General features: G+C 40.8%; 1 protein-coding gene across 1 annotated transcript; it reads right to left on the bottom strand.

Annotated features, from left to right (window-relative positions):
* Positions 1-1,662: 1,662 nt before the first annotated feature.
* LOC121420263 lies at positions 1,663-11,200 on the bottom strand. The gene is made up of 4 exons (XM_041614837.1): positions 11,030-11,200; positions 3,607-3,939; positions 2,869-3,213; positions 1,663-2,254 (listed from the first exon to the last, which is right to left on the bottom strand). The coding sequence occupies exons 2-4, from the start codon at positions 3,917-3,919 to the stop codon at positions 1,977-1,979; spliced, it is 936 nt and encodes a 311-aa protein (XP_041470771.1). The 5' UTR covers positions 3,920-3,939; positions 11,030-11,200; the 3' UTR covers positions 1,663-1,976.
* Between the last annotated feature and the right edge of the window lie 9,756 nt (positions 11,201-20,956).

Raw genomic sequence — 20,956 nt, 5'->3', positions numbered from 1 at the left:
AAGACTTTGTACTTATATTATTATTTTTGAAACAACCGGGTCTGGAATAAAGACTTTGGGCTCATATTATTATTTTTGAAACAACCGGGTCTGGAATAAAGACTTTGGATTTATATTATAATTTTTGAAACAACAGGGTCTGGAGAAAAGACTTTGGACTTATATTATCATTTTTGAAACAACCGGGTCTGGAATAAAGACTTTGGATTTATATTATAATTTTTGAAACAACAGGGTCTGGAAAAAGACTTTGGATTTATATTATAATTTTTTAAACAACCGGGTCTGGAGAAACGACTTTGGACTTATATTATCATTTTTGAAACAATCGGGTCTGGAATAAAGACTTTAGGCTTATATGATTATTTCTTAAACAACTGGGTCTGGAATAAAGACTTTGTACTTATATTATAATTTTTGAAACAACCGGGTCTGGAATAAAGACTTTGGGCTCATATTATTATTTTTGAAACAACCGGGTCTGGAATAAAGACTTTGGATTTATAGTATAATTTGTTAATTAACCGGGTCAGGAAAAGAGACTTTGCACTTTTGTGCTATATGAACGCATTACTATACGATTTTAGTTCAGAACGGATTTGCCAAAAATCCCTTCAAATTTATTACATTTGTGGGTAAAGTCATTATTACATTTGTGGGCGATCAAAAATTATTACATTTGTGGGTAAAGTGCATTATTACATTTGTGGGTGAAATTATTACATTTGTGGGTAAAGTGTTATTACATTTGTGGGCGTTATTACATTTGTGGGTAAAGTGTTATTACATTTGTGAACCCGTCCTCGCGCACTATAGTATTCTATCAATTAATGATGAAACAGGTTTTAATATAATTTTGTTTTTATTTTTGGCAACTTTTTCAATCCAGCAATGAGAGAAAAAAAATAACTTGATATCACATCACATAGACATAGCCTAGGCCGCTGTTGAAACGCAGAAACTCAATTGTACTTTGAATGCTGATGTTCGGATCCTAGGTACAGTTCTGACATTTAACATTTTACCTATGATAAGGTGCCTAAGGTTCCTTGCATAGATGGTGAATAATAATCACCTAAGTATCATAGGTTCTATTAAGTTGTGGCTGCATTGCTAGGGGTAATAATAAGTAAAAAGTCCCATGTTTGATAGGGGAAAAAATTAAGGTTTTATCGGCATGGTCAGTTTCTGTTTGAATAGATAAAAAATACTTTGATTAACACTGTTAAAACATTTATACATCCTGATCCACTAAATATTACAGTAATACATAGATAATTCAACATTTTGTTTAACTCTGTCTACACAGGTAAAAAAAAGTAATCCATCAAATATAAATTAATTTTACGCAACGCTTATTCAATAGTCTGTCCCACCAACTAAGGGTATCTCTTCATATCCTGATCAAGATAATTATTGATAATATGGGCTTTTCAGTCATGAAGTCAAAATGTAGAAATAATAAATAAATAGATTTTAAAAAGGTAGCCTGTACAACAATGGCGAGGGTCTTTTTTTAGGGGGAGGGGGGTTTGTTGTTTAAGATTTTGCCATTTTCATATTAAGTGCATAGCCGTACGCACGCAGCGCCCCCCCCCCCTCCCTCTCCCATGATTTTTTTTTTCAAAATGACAGGTTTTTACTGACTCAATTTTCACAACATTTATCAAAAGTGTGCGCGAAATTTAAAACATGTCCCGTGAGAAGCTTGGCCGCTTTGCTCGCTCACTGCCAACCTTCTTTGAACAAAATATGCGTATGGTCATGATAAAGCGTGCATAAAAATAACTATGAAGCATTGTTCATTTCAACTGTTGTATCGTTACGATTATTATTTCATTTACCCGTTTTGTAATGATCGCAATCTCTGAATAGTCCACCAGATTTATTTTTTCATTACTGTCATCGCCCCTCTGTGCTGACTTGATATGTTCAGAACCGTGCTGTTATTCTTGGACACCGCAGTAGATGTTGTATTAGGTTGATCCGCGCCTGTTAGGTTGAACTGCCTGGCAGAGAAGACGTTTCGAATGATCAAACCTCGTCGGTATGAAAGTGAGAGTGCTTTCAGCATCATATCGATCAGCTGCATTCAATGAAGTCTCCAGCGATGAATTATATGTCAGGTTTCTTAATCCAATGTACCAATGGATGAGAGGGGCGGGATATCCATTAAGAGCTTTACAGGTTATGCTGGTCTCTGCACCTTCAAGCATGTCACCTGGGATAGATATTGTGACATCGACTGGCAGCCCTTTAAAAAGAACATAAAGGATTAATCTTACATAAACTTTCAATTAAAGGATGGAAGATGGTTTTTAACTGAACCCGGACAATTTATTGGCGAATCGAACAAAATAAATGTTAATTCGTCAATTCCTCAATAACAGCAAGAAAGAATTCGTTTCATTCGTTTCGTGTGGAGCGTTGTGGCCCAGTGAATTAGTCTCCGGACTTTGAAACAGAGGGTCGTGGGTTCAAATCCCAGCCATGGCGTAGTTTCCTTCAGCAAGAAATTTATCCACATTGTGCTGCACTCAACCCAGGTGAGGTGAATGGGTACCTGGCAGGAATTTATTCCTTGAAATGCCACCGCGCTGTAAAAGGCTGCGGGGCTAAAGCCAGGGTAATAATATCCAAGTCCTTTGGAAGCGCATAGAGACGTTATTTATAATGTGTTATGCGCTATACAAGAACTGTCTATTATTATTAAAAAGAATGACAGGGGAGAAACTACATTGCAATATATTTGAGGTTTGTAACAAATTATACTACTTGAATTTCCATCGAATGATCATAGTCTTTAATCAGTTCTGCCGTAAACAATAGTGATTTTTGGTCTAATATCGTTGGGGGATAACAACTCACCGTACACCATTAGTCTAGCTGTCAGTATTTTAACAAAGAAGACGTCCTCCATATACGAGGAACATACAATGTGCATTCCATGTTTCGTGGCATCTGGTCTTATGGTAATGGTACTTTCAGTGTCAAACAAAGTGTCGTCTAAAATACTCCTATTACTCGAGACATTTGCAAGGATCGGAGTTCTCTCAAAGGCATCAACTATAAGCCAAAATGATAGTTCAGTTGCTGGGAATGTTCCAATACTTTTACAAGTGATTGAAGTCGGTGAATCTTCTTTAACGTATAGGACTGTTGATTGGGACTGGTTACCTCCAGTTAGAAATAGCAGCACACTGGTCGGCAGAACTGTAAAAATGGCAAGATATAAAATAAGAGTAACATAAAGAGAGAAGTATTGAATGATAAACGAACATGCCCTTTTGTGAAAAGCGGATTTGGAATTGAATGATGTTTAAATAAATGAGAAATAAATAGAAATTGTGTACAATATCATATCACCATGATTACTGCAAAATGATGTTTAGAAACAGCCTGTTCGTCTTACATTTAAACGGACTCGGGGACTAGAAAATGGATCTGAAATGCACGTGATATTACAGCATTATTGGTTCAATTATTATGTTACTTTCCATAAATGGAATATTAAGAAACTTAGCAAGGGCTAAAAGTCTAGGATTTTTTAGGCTCACTGTGACATCAATACATGTAAATGTATATGATTCCATGAATGTTACATACCATGAATATTCAGACTAACTGAGCGTCTAATATTTTTCTGTAGTTCTGGTTGTGATGTAATGCAGCTAAGAATCTTTCCATGATCGTTCCTGAAGGGTGTGATTATCAAAGTTCTCCGGGAGATGTAAGATCCATCTTGGATGACATCCGACTGATCGTGATGAACAGCTGACACGCCCTTAGTTGTCACCCATTGCAGTACCACAGGAGGCCTTGCCCGAGATGCTTCACATGTGATACCAAACGGCTCTCCAGCAGTTACACTTATACTGGTGTTGTCCAAGTATTGCCAGCCCGATTGCGTATCAGTCATGACGACCCTTGATGGTGACACTAAAGAAAAAAAGGGTATATTTAAAACGCATGTCCAACAAGTCTTCTCACTTTGCTATTCATATGCTTCGATGATTAATATAATTGACTGGTTATTTTTTTGCAATCAAAAAGTGCAATTTAAATTTCTTCATCATATCAGTCAATGTTTTCCCTGTATTTTCCTCCCCCAAAAGCAAAAGATGTCGAGCACTGGTAAAAGGTATTGTGGTTCCAGGGGATAGAGCTCAAAGCATTGATATCAAATGAATACATGGATGGCCTCCCGTGCTTGGGGGCCCACCTTCCTCAACACCCCCCCCCCCTCAGGATTCGCTACTGATTCCACTTTTTTGTTCAAGAATTAGAGAGGGGGGATTGAGGATGGAAGAGAGACAGAAAGTGTGAGATGATGAGGGGAACGAGTCAGATAGGATAAGAACATGATTGAAAGACAAGGACAGGAGGCATAGAATAAAGCTAGTAATTCTACATTACATGTTTTGTATTTTCACATTGATGAAATAATATGAATGTATTGGTACTGTACAGTAGGAAAGAAAAAGGCAAAATCGGCATATTGAAGCTTGTCAATATACACTCACTATGTCCGTTATTTATTCATTTTTAAAGAAATGTGAGTGAGAGTGAAAATAAAATGGAGAGAAAGAAAGAGAGAAAGGGGGGGGGGGAGAGGGGTAGGGGCTTGGAAAGAGGGATCAGAGTAGGGAGTTGTTACGTGGCCAGGACCAACTCTACATCTCAGCACAAAACAACCTCAACTTCTCCAACTCCTAAGTCATCCCAAATCCTCACAATCGATGACACATCTTTTAAAGACAGGGAAGCCGTGTTTGTGTATTTGATCTCCAGCCGCGAACTTTTTATTACTCCTAGTCTACATTCAGACTTGGGTGCGTCACACCCAGGGCCGTCACCAGCTTTTTTCTAGGGGGGGGGGTTCTTTTTATGAAAAAAAGAGCGAGCACGAAACTCAGGTAAATAAAATGGGGCCGGTCAAATTCAGTTTCAAAGTACATTATTTATTTATTATTAACTTCGGAAAACTTGTGAAGCGAACGTACGTTAACTGGTAGATCTAAGGTAGATATGAATATGGATCTACTAATACTGATAGTATTTCGCCTAGATCTTTTTCAAAAGAGCCCTCAAGTTTCCCTCCCCCCCCCCTCCGGTTTTTTTTTATTTTTTATTTTTTTTTGGTTCTGAAGGGGGGTGCGGAGGTTGCGAACGCACCCCCCCTGGCGACGGCCCTGCACACCTCCACCCTTTAAGAACGAAAGTTATAACAGAACTTTCGTGACAAAATAGTACATAATCAATAGTAAATGTGGTTATTGAGGAATAAAAGTTCCAGTCTTATGAAAATTTTGATGCTAAAGCCTTTTGTGCGTGCATTCGTTAAACTCTTTGTGATATCAATATCTTGGTTTAGAATACACTCAATATTTTGTTTAATTAGAACATTCTTTTTAGAACGTTAGTATCCAAATAATCAAATACATGAACTATGTACTCACTGAGTGATTGAGTAAAATATACTTTAACATCCAAATGAGGGTTTTTGTTTTGTATTTGAGAATCCTCAAAAACCACCAACAGTGACAAGTAAAAACACCATTGTATGAAAAATGCAATACAGTTGTACATCATGCTCATTCATTTTTGTCACACAAATTTTTTTTTTTAACTCACTAATTAAAAACACAACCAATATAAGATTGGTTAAAACCTGAAACTATATACTTTCTGAAGAAAATATCAGCAAAAATCAATGCCATGAAAACGCAACCCCAATTAAGTTATTTTGGGTATAATTTCTTTGTGTTTTGTTTACTTTTTGTATCCAAAAAGCTTACAAGCCCCCAGTGACAAAGACTGAGCATAAATGTACATGTATATCTTGATACAAAATAACAAACAGTTTGCAAAAATTAAGATCAAAGATGGAACTTAAAGTTCACTTTGGGTTCATTTTGATGAGGTATCAGTTGGCACTTCAGTAGTGTTCAGCTTGTGATTGTTCAACTTCCAGTTTCCAAGATCAGTTCAAATTGAAGTATATCTGTCAAAGTTCCGATTCATCATTATCAATATCAAGATCCAGTACATCCGTTGGATTCAAATTCACCATTACTCAGTTTAGGTTCAAATAGAATATTACTCGGCAAATCCACGAGACAAGGTATCTGCGATCACATTGTCCTTTCCGGGTATGTGTTCAATGGTAAGATTGTATTCCTGAAGCATCAAGGACCACCTCATCAGCCTAGCGTTCTTGTTCTTCATTCTGTTGAGGAAGGTCAAGGGATTGTGGTCTGTTCTGACCACCAATGGATTGTTCGATATGTAAACATCAAATTGTTGAAGGCCAATAATCAGTGCGAGCGTCTCCTTCTCAATAGTGCTATACCTAGCTTGATAGCTATTTAGTTTTTTCGACATGTAGCACACTGGTCGCTCTATCCCATCACCATCTTTTTGAAGAAGAACCCCTCCGACTCCAAGACCACTAGCATCAACTTCCAGCACGAACGTCTTGCTGAAGTCCGGTGCTGCCAAAACAGGCTCACTAGCAAGAGTTGCCTTCAGGCGTTCAAAAGCGATCTGGCATGACGGTGTCCAAGTATATGGCACATCCTTCTTCAGCAGGTTCGTCAGAGGTGCAGAAACAGAAGCAAAGTTCTTGCAGAATTTCCGATAGAATCCAGACATCCCCAGAAAGCGACGTAGGGCTCGCTTATCCTCTGGAACCGGGAAGTCCACAATGGCTCCTACCTTAGCACTGATCGGGCGTACAGTCCCATGTCCAACAATGTGGCCAAGGAATGCCACCTGTGCACGTACAAAGTCCGACTTCTTGAGATTCACGGTCAAGTTTGCCTCGGAGAGGCGATCGAAGAGGGACTTCAGGAGATGAAGATGTTCTGCCCAGGTCTCGCTGTATATCACAATGTCATCAAGGTATGCCTGACATCCTTCAAGACCAGCAATCACTGCATTCATCAACCGTTGGAAAGTGGCAGGGCTGTTCTTCATTCCGAACGGCATGACTTTATATTGGTAGAGACCATCTGGTGTAACGAAAGCGGACAGCTCTCGTGCCCTTGGTGACAGGGGCACTTGCCAGTCTCATTTTAAGAGATCTAGTCTCCCTATCTTGTCAATCAGGTCGTCAATGCGAGGTATGGGGTACGAGTCTGATTTGGACTTGGAATTCAACAACCTATAGTCTGTACAGAACCTATAACTACCATCCTTCTTTGGTACTAATACACAAGGAGAACTCCACTGACTACTACTTGGCTCAATAATGTCATTGACAATCATGTAGTTAACTTCCTTCCTGAGAATTTCCAACTTTGACGGATTCAACCTATACGGATGTTGCTTAATTGGGGTACACTCCCCGACATCAACATCATGTTCTACGAGAGTGGTTCTACTGGGAACATCACCAAACAAATGACTGTATTCGGAAATCAACTCCTGCAACGACTCTCTCTCACTCACTGGAAGATAATTCAACCTTTCACCAAGATTCTCCAGAACTTCCGAATTCTCAAGCTTAACCTCAGGCAAGGAAAGACCAACTTCCTGTTGTTCCTCAACGTCAACAGTATATCACTCCTACCACAAGCAACACCAACACTCGCAACCGACTTCTCTACGCGATCCTCATTGCTCTCAACATACCTTTTCAACATGTTAATGTGACAAAGACGTTTCTGTTTTCTCTTATCCGGAGTGCGAATTACATAGTTCACTTCACTCACTTTTTCCTCTACAACGTATGGACCAGAGTACCGAGCCTGCAAACAATTACCTGGAATTGGCAAGAGCACTAACACCTTAGAACCGGGATCAAAGCTTCTCTCCCTAGCTTTGCGATCAAACACTTTCTTCATGTCTGCCTGAGCAGTCTTCATGCGTTGCATGGCAAGTTCTCTTGAATAAGACAACCTTTCTCGGAACCGAGATACATAATCTAGTAATCCACACTTCTCATCTGATTCAAGCATCTTCTCTTTCAACACCAATAAAGGCCCACGAACAGTGTGGCCAAATACCAAGTCAAATGGACTAAATCCTAATGAGTCTTGCACAGACTCCCGAACTGCAAACAAGAGTAAGGGTAGTCCCTCGTCCCACTCTTTCTCACACTGAAAGCAATAGGTTCTCATCATGTTCTTCAAGGTTTGATGAAACCTTTCCAATGCCCCTTGGCTCTCAGGATGATAGGCACTCGAATTGACGCATCGAATTCCCAACTGCGACATCACTTGTCTGAACAACTTGGAAGTGAAATGAGAGCCTTAATCACTCTGAATAATCCTTGGTAATCCTACCAACGAAATGAACTTCACCAGTGCTTTGCAAACATTGTGAGCTGTTATTCTACGAAGTGGCACTGCCTCGGGAAATCTGGTTGCTGCACACATCATAGTCAAGAGATACTCATGTCCAGCCTTAGTCTTAGGCAGTGGACCAACACAATCAACAATTATTGTTGAAAATGGCTCATCAAATGCCGGGATGGGCCGTAATGGCGCCGGCGGAATCTTCTGGTTGGATTTGCGAACAACTTGGCACGCATGACATGCCCTACAAAATTCACTAACATCACTCCGCAGCCCTGGCCAAAAGAAATGTTTCAGAATTCTGTTAACAGTCTTATTGACACCAAGGTGTCCACCAAGACCAGTTTCATGTGAAACTTTCAAAATCTGCCTACGAAAGACCTTAGGCACCACAACCTGATGGATAACCCTCCAATCTTCATCAAGACTTGCATCTGGAGGTCTCCATCTCCTCATGAGAATATCATCCTTCATGTAAAAGCATGTGCTTTCATTAACAGCTTCCTCCTCAGACAGAGCACTATTGATACTTCCAACCAACTCAGGATCTTTGCCTTGAGCATCGATCAAAGACAACCTATTAAGTCCTACATCAGATTCACCATCCTGATTAACTCCACTACCATCTTCAGCAGATTTGCTATTATCTACCTGACAGAACACACTGTTATCATCCAAATGACCAAATCAATAGTATCCGGTCTCTTTCAAACCCTGCTCTGAATTTTTCCTTTCCTGTTTTTCCTTAGCAGCCATAGACCTAGTCAATACACAGGAGGAAAACACGTCTGGCATCTCTTTTACCAAACTTTCAGTTTCCTCATCAGTCACAGGAATGTTTGATTTAACTGGATGTGGCAAAACCTTATCACCCGCAAGATCATTACCTAACAGCAACGACACACCTTCTACCGGTAAGGCAGGAGAAACTCCAACATCCACCTGACCCGACACAATAGCAGACTTCAAATTCACACTATGTAAAGGCACCTGAATTACACCACCTACCCCTCTTACAAGCACATCTGAATGAACAGCTGAGTCCTCAGAAAAAGGCAAAACATTAGCTAAGAGAAGAGTCTGGGTGGCCCCAGTATCCCGAAGAATACGGATAGGAACCTCCTCACTACTACCTGACAAACTTACAAAACCTTCAGTCACAAACGGTTTATACCCTACAGACACTGCTCTATTCTCTCTCTTGACACTAGCTAATGCATTAGGAACTACTTTCCTCTCACCAAAGCCCTCTTTCTCTCTCTTTTTCTTCAGCTTACTACACTCAGACATTCTATGTACTTCTTGCTTACAATAGTAACAAGGACCAGGGACAGGTTTTTGCCTATTACCACTCTTGACAGTATTGTTACTAACTTGACTCTCATCTTGCCATGAATAATCTTTCTTACCAACAAACTGATTAACCTTCCCTTGAGGTTTACTCCTATCAACTACCTTATGTGTTAAGACGTATTCATCCAAGAGTACTGCTGCCCTCTGAACGTTCACCACCTCACGCTCCTCTAAGTACTGCCTTAACTCATGTGAAACCGAACGTTTCAACTCCTCACTCAACATAAGCTCCTTCAAACTCTCAAAGCTATTAACACCAGTTGAGGACAACCATCGTTCAAAATGAACAACCTTCTTACGAACCAAGTCTACATAAGTGTCCCGTTCGCCCTTTTTAGAATTGCGAAATGCTTGCCGATGTGCCTCAGGCACTAATTCATAAGCCCTTAAGACAGAAGACTTCAGTTGCTCGTAGCAACCCCCCTCTTCCACAGACAATGAGGCATAAACCTCCTGGGCCCTACCGATGAGCACACTCTGTACCAAAGTTGGCCAGACAGATCTCTCCCAGCCTAAATTGACAGCTACCTTCTCAAAATGCTGAAAGAACTCCTCTACCTTACTCTCATCAAACTTAGGAACCAACCTAACATACTTACAAGCATCAAACTTGACAGAGGAATCACCACTCCTCACATCCAATTCCTTAGATTTCAAATCTAGGCTCTTCATCTGTAGCTCAACCTCTTTTGTACGAAGTTCAAGCTCTTTCAATTTCAACTGTGCTTCCAGAGTTTTTAGATTTAACACAGAATCACGAGATCCATCAGAATACGCAGAATCATCCCCCTCCTCCTCAGAATCAGCACAAGTTGACCAAATGTCCGTATGGACCAAAAACTGACGAATGCAGTCCTTAATCTCGTCCTTTCTTAATGAAGGACGAAACGAAAAACGAAAATGACGAGCAGCTTCCACTAACTCAGCCTTAGTCAACTGCCCCAACAGCTCTGGCGTGGGACCATCAACAAAACTTTGCACTCTATCCTCAGGCATTGAGATATAACTATGCTCAGACCACAAAACAAAACAACCAGTCTATAATATATACCAAACTCCACTAAGGAGACAAAACCAGCACAACAGCTAGTAAACAAGACAGACTTATCCAAAACATGCAATGAGCAAGCACAAAAATGCAAAGGAAACGTAGCAGCGAATAAAAATACCAGAAATCCACTGCGCCTTGAACGAAGGATAAATCCGAGAAAAATTGAGCGTGACCCGTCGCCTACACGAGCCCAACGAAACGCTCCACACACAAAACGTGCATACACACACATGCACAGAAAACGCCCATAACTACACGAAGCGCGAGCGCATTATACTACATACTGTACGTAATAACCGGTATACGGAATACGAAAACGAACTACCTCGACATGAAAACTGGCTTGTTTTCCGACTCCTGGACAAGGTCCCAAATATGTTACGTGGCCAGGACCAACTCTACATCTCAGCACACACCAACCTAAACTTCTCCAACTCCTAAGTCATCCCAAATCCTCATAATCGATGACACATCTTTAAAAGACAGGGAAGCCGTGTTTGTGTATTTGATCTCTAGCCGCGAACTTTTTATTACTCCTAGTCTACATTCAGACTTGGGTGCGTCACAGGAGTGTGACAGGATAGGAGCGGACTTAACAATGCTAACAGAGAGGAAAATAGAGAGAGAAGTCTGCAGGCACAGACCCTGATTGAAACTGATCAACAAGTGGGTCTCTACAGACAGACTAGCACATACAAAACTTGCTGTTTCAATTAGGTGCTTCAGTACCAAAATGCATTGTAGGCTGTGCATTCAGACCTTTATCTCGAATGAAGGGTTTGAACAGCAAGTGCTAGTGTGAAGAGAAGGATTAGTGTATTCAGTCAATTTAGGTGGGCATTGCCCCACCGAAAATGGGGAACGTTTTTTAAACGAGAGCGTTAACTAGATTTGACACAAAGTAAATTCTAGCTATGCACATCATGTGTCTCAATTAAATGTTGATAGTGAAGGAATTGGCTTGACAGAACTTGAGTAACAAAAATGTTATTGTCCGTGATTTAGATGAGTGCAGTAAAGATTCAGCTTTCAGTTTTATTAAGCAAAATTTTCATGGAATATATTTGTGAAGCAAACTATTTTAAAACCCAATATTTTGTCAAGACTTCATCAAACTCCCACCTATCCTTTAACACTGAGGTAACAGTGAATATTTTGTTCATTCATTTTTCCTCTACAGATAACTTTTAAAGTGGTTTTCAACAATTTTCCAACGGATAATTTCAATGATACCTGTTTTTTCATAGACTATTTTTTCACACTCCGATTCTATCACAGCCATATCATAGAGGGCGTACCATACGACTATAAAAAAATTCGATTCCCAGGAGCCAGCGGCAATTACAAACGAAACGGAGTCCATTTGTTAAGAAATGTATGATTTCCAACCATTGTCATTAAATAAGCAAGGACCCATTGGTTAGAACTTCTTCATCAAGACACAAAATGTCTGGGTTATTCAACAATGAAAAGAACAAGTGAGTAAGCTGATGCGGTAAATAATAAGTATTTTTTTATGTGCCCCATGTATTTAAAATGATGTCATGCTTAAGTTAAATTGCGATGTTAGTTTTTATACGGTAACGTTAATTTTCCGTAATTACACTTACAGGGCGGGCAGCATTGGATAAAGAAAGTTAGTTGAGAGTGAAATTCCTGTAATATATGCCAATGATATAATTTTCGGAATCAAAATGAGTGAGATCAATAAAATAGTCGTAAAATGGCATGCAAATCGAAATGTGTATGTCGATGCAGAGCTGCCAATTTGGCCAAGTAAGAAGTAGTACGGATTTTCAGTATTCTACTGAAAAATGAGAAGAAAAGTGATGGTTTCATGCAAAATACTGATTTCTCAAGTTTCAGTTTTATGTGTTGTCCTAGGGTATTTCCACTCAATCAATGAACAAGGTTATGATTGGGTATTTCTGTGAAAATACTGATTTCCTCGCTAAAATACTTGTAGTACGCACGTCTGTGCAACTCATAAGCTATAGGCCTATTGTGAGCAAGTAGCAGAGTGCGATCGGAAAGAGCGCCAGCTACGGCAGAGGACCGTCCAGAGTAGTGTTTTCTCATGGCTTCGACTCGTTACGACGTACCTCTGGAATCGTTGGAAATCCTAAATCCTGTCGAGTTATCCGGGCGTTTTGGATCAATTTTTGGACAGCGTGAGTTCGAGTGATCGCCACCTGGCCAACCTTGGGCACGTTTGGGGTGTTTCGAGCTACGGGGAGAGCTTTATTTTCATCCTACTTTTTCGTTGTACATTCATATTTCGCGGTGCATATAATACATGGGCCCATGACTTCGGACATTGACTCTCTCACATACCGGTTCACTAACCGCCATAGTTCATCTCTCGCGTACGTCCATATCCGCGGAGCGAGCCTCTACGCGGTCGGTTGGCCGCTGCAACGCTTCCACCGTACCCTGGCCTGGATTGACTGCGGAGCTGAGCCCTTTTAGACTTCGCTACGGAGCTGCCGTTGGCGTATCCTTCCTCTGCCTTAGAGCAAGTCGGGACTCAACAGCTCAGTCAGATCAGCTAGTGGACTTGCTCGAAGCCGTCTCTGCACAAGAACCAGGTGAGACTTAGTCATCTGAAAGCTTAGGTCCTAGTACAACTTCATCAGTTTATGCTCACACAGATTCTTTTTGTATTCGGATTCTTTTGTACACAGATTCTTTTTGTATTCATGTCAATGCAACGTCCTGGCGTAGGATTGTTACCTTTTCTATTCTTACTGTAAAATATTTATCGTAGACTTTGCCCAACTGCGGTCTGGTCTATGTATACAACAATTGGTGTAGTCGAAAACTCAAGGTCAGTCGAGCGGAATCTCAATTGATATATATATTTTTTTTATTTTATTGTTATTGCTGGAATTTATAACGCCAGTGAATGTACAATAATTGGCTTGATATTAGTGGAGATACAAATTAGTAGGTTGCTTTTAATATAATTAGATCTTTTTTACAAGTTCTGACTAAAGGATAGGGTGTAGTTGAAAATATTTTTGGCACCTACTTTATAAGTGGTGTAGTTCAGTAAAGCACTGTCGGTGGTCGGTGTAGTTTTGACAGTGACATTTGTAGTTTACTTATAGGTTTATAATTATATCAGTCTCAGACTGCTTGGTATTTTTGTAAGGAAGTTCTGAAGACTGTCTTTGTATATTTGTAGCTCTACGGCTACTAATCTTTCAGCCGAGAGGAAGGTGATCAATGCAAATATTTTTGCATGATTCATGTTTTGTGCATGATTCATGTTTTGTGCTGGAATTGTTGAGTGGCTTTAAATATCTAGGTTAGTACTTAGTTAATCCTTAGTTAAGGCTACTTCAGGTAGAATTTTTAGTTACGCAAAAAAAAATTGAATTAAGCTTTTGATTTATTTCTACAAATTAATAAATCAATAAACACCAGCAGCGATATATCTCAAGGCTGGTATGGTAGTCTTAGAACTGAACTTATTTAAATTTATGATTGAGTAGATATACAGAGCTACAAGTGAAATGTGAACTCTATGATAAAGTACCTGTGAACTTTATAGTCAGGACGTTTGATTTTAAAGGAAGACTAGAAGTCTGGAGCACTGTTCTATTTTAAAGGTGCATTACTGTATTGTAGCAGAACTTGTCCAGTATTTCACTACATGTAGGTGGTAATTAAGTAAGGTAATTTTCTTCATGTACACGTAGTGTATGTGACGTGAACAGTGTGTTTTGCTCCCCATAGATTCTTGTCTTGGGAGATATACAATATATTAGTTTGATTCAAAACTTGGTTTTTGTGAGCAGATTGACTTATTCCTTGTTTTCTTTTTTTTCTTTTGCATTTGCCGGAGGAATCAAGAGAAAGGAAGTCTTTGTCATTTCTAACTGTACTAACCTCAATATATTAACAGGTCAGTATTGTTTTGTTTTATATTATAACAATTTAGATAGCACAAAGCAGTTCATTACTTTGAAAAAAATAAGAAAACAAATAATTTTAATTTTTCTTTATAAGAGTGTAAGAAATTTAACACTTAGAAACGGATGCTTATTTCAACTTTCTTGTACAAATTCTGGCAAAGCACAGGGAAAGTCTATACCTATTTTTTATGAGCATCCATATTTCTTTTGTGATATTTCTTGGAAATGCATGCTGAATAGAGACTAATCTGGTCATTATATTATTAGGTCGAAATCAAACACATTGAACCTAGATTGTTGGATAACTTTAACATGATATTCTTTTCATGCTAAAATTAATTCTGTGAAAATTGTTCATGTGTTTTGGAGATAATTGCGGAATAATATTCGTGGTTTAACGATTGTCCCCTAATTAGGTGAGGTTTTGGGGAACATTTGTTAGTAGCTTTGAAATTCTATAATAGTGTGCCCAATATTCAGAAGGGGCATTTTCTGGTTGTAATAATTTGTATTTATTTTTTGCAAATTATTGGTCAAAGGTTTTCTCTATTCAAGAAAAAAAAACTTAAGCCCAATTGTCTGTATTAAATTAAATAGGGACTACTATTCTATTTAGTTGTTCAATTTAATAACACCTATAATACTTAATGCATTTGTACAAAAAATAATCATTGTTTTTTTTTGTGTTGACTAGTGTTGCTAATCTGTTGTGATACTGTGCACACCAATGGTCTAACATTGTACATGTATTAATATTTAGGTTTTATAGACATTTGAGACACAAATAAAAAAATAAAATAAAAGAATTGGGATTTACATATAATTTTTCTTATCCCTGATTGCTGGGGTGCACACATCTTTTTTGTGTGTCATATTTTATGTTGTTAATAGATATAATAATTGTCACCTTTCAACACCTCAATACTTGCTTGTGTCAAAGAAGGAATTATTTCTGATTTCTGAATAGTCCTTTGATTTTCTTGTTGGGTAATCAATGGAGCAAACAAATATGGCTCAATAACAAGAAATTAAAATTAATTTTTGTAGTGAGGATGATTTGATTCCCATTTTTTCGTTGCCAACAGCTAAGAAAATAATCAGATGGAGGGACCAATGTGGGAATTTAACCCAATCCTTGTTTCTTCGGTGTCCCAAATTACGGTATGGCCCCAAGTACTTACCACACCTTGATTTCGAACACAATAGTCAATCAGACTTGAATATGGATGACTGTACAAGCAATGTTAGAGAGGGAGGGGAGGAATCTGAGGAAGAATCTGAGGAGGAGATAGAGGCTGAGGTTAATCCCAATGTTAGTGGGGGTAATCTTCATTCAAGTGAACATGCCCCATTTGATAGATCCTCTAGTAGTCGAAATCGGTATGAGAATAATGCCAATGTTAGAGGGGGTAATCTTCATTCAAGTGAACATGCTCCATTCGCGAGAAAATCTAGTAGTCGGAATCGGTATGAGAATAAGGGGGCATATGATGATTATGCGGTTAGGGGTAATCCTCGCACAACTAGCCCAAGAATTGGCCGGAAACTTCCTTCGAGACAGGAGCCCCCACCATCCCTTCCAAAATCGATTTCGTTCAATGGTCGCGGAAGTTGGGAGGTATTCAAAAACAAATTTACTTCATACGCAGCCGCATACCGATGGACGCCCGAAGAGAAAAAAAATGCACTTGGATGGTCGTTTCAGGGCGAAGCCTCTGATTACTTCGCTGCCATTTCAAGGCAAGGTCACAAAGAATACGCGTACCTAATGTATCTCATGCAAGAGCGGTACCAAAGAAATGCGTTACCCGAAGAGGAACTTGCTGAGTTTCATACCGCTCAGCAAGAACAGGATGAAGCTTTAGCTGATTGGGCAGGACGACTTCGCGTATTAGCATACCGTGCTTTTGAAGGACTGGGTAATATTACGAATCCAAGGGTTCAATCCCAGCTCGTGTTTCAGTTTTGTAAGGGTTGCGTAAACAAACAAGCAGGTTACTCTGCTCTCATGTCCCATCCCGTCTCCCTTGATGATGCGATTCAAGGAGTAAAGTGGGCAGAGAATTTCCGCAAAGTTGTGTATGGACGAAGTCAAGATCAGGGTAATTTCAGATCGGATAATAGGGTAGGTCGTCCGCGAACCGTACAGTCCGTGACCTGTTCGGAATACAATTCCGAGGACGAGGAGACTGAGTCTTCTTATGTTTCGCGTGTTCAACAGACTTCTACAGGTAATCGACCCTGGACGAATGATGGACGCGATAACACAATCAAGAGTGTTCTTGAAACCATACGGACAGGATTCGAGGGGATGCGGTCAAGTCTTGAAGGACTTCGAGAGGATATGAAGGGGATGAAAGTTAGCATGAATGGTCTTCGGGATGATTTGAGAACCGAAATTACAGAACTAAAACAGAGCGTTAAATCACTCAAACCCCGTCCGCGATCTCCATCTCCGAATACATGTTTCCATTGTGGGCAGACTGGTCATATTAAGCGTGAGTGTCCCAGTTTGCAAAAGGTGTCCTTCCTACTTCACGATACGGAAAACATGGAGGGATCGGGGAGCGAGGCCGATCCCCGGTCCGAATGGAGCAAGGCCAAGAACCTATAGATCAGGGAACAACAATTGAGTCTGGCCTTCAAATTGAGTCAGATATTGAATCACGTAATCTGCCGGACATTACGGAACAAGCAGAATCTACTTGTTTTGACCCACTGGAATTAGACACTACTTCCGTAGCTGATGTGTATTTAGAAGCATCGTCTGCATTTGAGGTACCCAAAGTGGTAACTGTGAATAAAGTATCTAGTACTTCAATGTTATACATTCCGGTTCGTCTAGGAGAGTTGGAAGTGAAGGCAGTAGTGGACACTGCTGCGGAAGTGTCGATCATCTCTGATAAGGTTTATTCCATAATGAAACCTCAACCTCCGATCGTTGAAAATATCATCCTCCAAACAGCGGACAGAAATGTGAAAATGAAAGCTATGGTAGTGGGACAAATCCCCATTAGCCTTGGATCAGTTCAGTTTGAGGAAGGATTACATGTAGCCCCCATTGGAGACGACATGCTTCTCGGTTTAGATCTTATCACCAAGTATGGTATGGACATTTCAGTGCGGGACTCTAAACTCACCATTGGACTACATGAGATCCCGTTGCACTTTGGGAGAAAACCCCAGAACGCGACTCCTCATCACGTCAAACGCGTCACAGTGTACAGTGCCACAGTCATTCCCCCGAATTGTGTCAAGCGGGTGAACTGCAATGTGGAAGGGGACATGGAGAGTACCTTCATGTTCCAACCAACTCACCCTTCTCCTATATGGTCACCGCGGATTGTTTTTGACCGGGGTAAGGATCTTTCCGTATATGTAGTTAACCTGACAGATTCCTACCACCGGTTGCCAGCTGGTTTGCCCTTCGGAACGGCAGAAGAAGTGACCCTCGAGGAACCCAATATTGTAGATGGACAGGACTTTGAAGAAACAGATATTTCCGTAAAGCAAACTTTGGTTATGGACTCGCCTAGTACTGTCCCATCTCATTTGACTGACCTGAGAGACAGGTCGAGTGAATCTCTCTCTGCAGAGCAGATTTTTGATTTAGATAATCTTTTATCAGAATATCAGAACGTCTTTGCTAGGGATGATTTCGATTTGGGAAATTTCAGAGCAGTTACTTACAAGATAGACACTGGAATGGCAAATCCCATCAAGCAGAAAATGAGGCGGACACCGATCAATTTCGCCCAAGAAGAGAAGGCGCATCTAGATAAGATGTTGAAGGCAGGAGTCATCAAACCATCAATTTCTGAATGGGCGTCACCCCCAGTTCTGATCAGGAAGCGTGACGGATCAGTGCGTTGGTGCATAGACTATCGTGCCTTGAATAATGTGACTAGGAAGGATGTATATCCATTGCCTAGGATTGAGGAATGCTTGGACACATTAGCCGGAAACATATGGTTTTCGAAATTGGATGCGAACGCTGCCTATTGGCAGATACACGTCGATCAACCTGACCAGGAAAAGACAGCCTTTATTACCAAATATGGACTGTTTGAATTCGAGCGAATGGGATTCGGACTATGTAATGCCCCCGCGACGTTTTCAAGGGCAATGAATCTCATTTTGCGTGGGCTGACTTGGGAGATCGCTCTCGCATTCTTAGACGACGTCCTGGTCCTTGGAAAGAGCTTTGAAGAACACTTAAAAAATCTTCGGATAGTGCTGAACCGATTTCAACAGTTTGAACTGAAATTGAAGCCCAAGAAGTGTGCTTTATTCCAAACAAAGGTCGAGTTTCTCGGAAGAGACGTCGATAACACTGGAATTCATCTCAGAGCGGAACATGTCCAGGCCGTTCAATCATGGCCGGTGCCAAAGAACACCCGTGAAGTTGAGCGTTTTTTGGGACTCGTAAACTACCACAGGGTTTTCTTGAAAGACTACGCAAAGGTAGCTGCCCCCTTATACGCACTAACAGGAAAACAAGCATTCAAGTGGGACGAAGCGCACCAGTGTGCTTTCGAATCAATCAAGCACATGCTTAGTACAGCCCCGGTACTTACTCTTCCGAACTCCACTGATGGATTTGTGCTAGACACGTATGCCTCCGATATTGCCCTTGGAGCACAACTTATACAAATCCAAAATGGTGAGGAAAAAGTGATAGCGTATTGAAGTTGTGTACTTGCCAAGGAACAACGAAGATACTGTGTGACAAGAAAGGAGTTACTAGCGGTTGTTTTGTTTACACGATTCTATCGCCACTATCTACTAGGAAAACCCTTTCTTGTCCGAACGGACCATAGCAGCTTACGATGGCTATTGAACTTCAAGAGACCAGAGGGTCAGATTGCGCGTTGGATCGAAGAATTAAGCCAATGTGACTTTCACATTGAGCATCGAAAAGGGAACAAACATGTTAATGCAGATGCGTTATCCAGAATCCCTCAACCTCCCTCCTCCTGTAGCTGTTATCAACTAGGTAGTAAGCTGAAGGACCTGCCGTGTGGCGGATGTCATCATTGTGAGCGTGCGCACAAGCGGTGGGCGTACTTCGTTGAGGAAGTGGACGACGCAGTGCCGTTAACCAAACGCTCCCAAGTCTGCGAAGTAAGTATGACGGTACCATGTACAAGTGAGTCTCCGCTCAGCATTTCTCCTCAGGCTAAGGAAATCGGTGAGCTACGAGAAATTCCAAGTGATTCTCCGCCCAGCATTTCTGCCCAGGCTAAGGTAATCAGTGAGCTACGAGATCTCACAATTTTACGGTGAAGCATTCCCACCGTGAGCGCCATTTCACTTTCAGACATCAGCGATGAAAACTTCAGGGAAGCGCAAGAGAAAGAGACCTATTTCGGACCCATACGTGCCTGGCTTGAGTCTCAAACAGTTCCGTCCCAAGCGGAAATCATGCTTTGGGGTGCGGAGCAAAAGTTCTTATGGGTCAATCGGGATCTTCTCATTCTTAAAGATGGTCTACTGTATTGGAAGAAGGATGAACAGCTCTTTGTTGTTGTGCCCCGTGCGCTAAGAGAACAGATTATGCAAGTTAATCATGATCTCCCTTCTTCAGCACATCCTGGTTGTGATCGAACCTTTGCGAAGATACGCCAGAAGTATTTCTGGTATCACATGAAAGACAACATACAGTCGTATGTCATGGCCTGCCCTCTTTGTAATAGGAACAAGAAGCCGGATCGTCATCAGCGTTTTCCCCTTACCCGGTATCATGCCGGTGTTCCAATGGAAAGGGTACACCTAGATTTTCTTGGCCCCTTGCCTAAAACTACTAATGGGAATGAGTATATCTTGATGATCGTCGATCAGTTTACTAAATGGACAGAAGTCATTCCCCTACCCTCCCAGACCGCTGAAGTGACAGCGCGGGCAGCAGTAAATGAATTTTTCAGCAGGTTCGGTTATCCTCTTCAAATCCAGACCGATCAAGGCCGAAATTTCGAAAGTGCCCTATTTCATCAGCTATGTCAGTTGTTGCATATTCAAAAGACACGTACTACTGCATACAGACGGTCGAACGTTATAATCGTACATTGATGGCAGCAGTTCGCTGTTACGTCGACAAGACCCAGACGCAGTGGGATAAGTATCTTCCCCAGATCGCTGGAGCGATTAGAGCAACCGTTAACCGCAGCACAGGATTCACACCTAATAGACTCATGCTGGGACGTGAAGTGAATCAGCCCACTGATTTAGTATTTCCTCTTCCCTCCAGCCAGGAACGCAAACTCCCCAGCGAGTTTTGTAAGGAGCTAGGTGATGCAATTCAAACTGCTCATGACACTGCACGGAAAAACCTT

This window comes from Lytechinus variegatus, chromosome 8 (genome assembly GCF_018143015.1).
Source record: "Lytechinus variegatus isolate NC3 chromosome 8, Lvar_3.0, whole genome shotgun sequence".
NCBI lineage: Eukaryota > Metazoa > Echinodermata > Echinoidea > Temnopleuroida > Toxopneustidae > Lytechinus > Lytechinus variegatus.
The sequence above is the reverse complement of the archived record's forward strand: the minus strand, read 5'-3'. Positions and strand labels throughout refer to the sequence as shown.

Bases quoted from the DNA above. Each gene is read 5' to 3' on its own strand.
- LOC121420263 (XM_041614837.1), bottom strand. From the start codon at position 3,919: ATGACTGATACGCAATCGGGCTGGCAATACTTGGACAACACCAGTATA. The intron at 3,214-3,606 runs GTATGTAACATT...CCATTTTTACAG, and splicing joins AGTTAGTCTGAATATTCATG to TTCTGCCGACCAGTGTGCTG. The intron at 2,255-2,868 runs GTGAGTTGTTAT...TTCTTTTTAAAG, and splicing joins AGCTAGACTAATGGTGTACG to GGCTGCCAGTCGATGTCACA.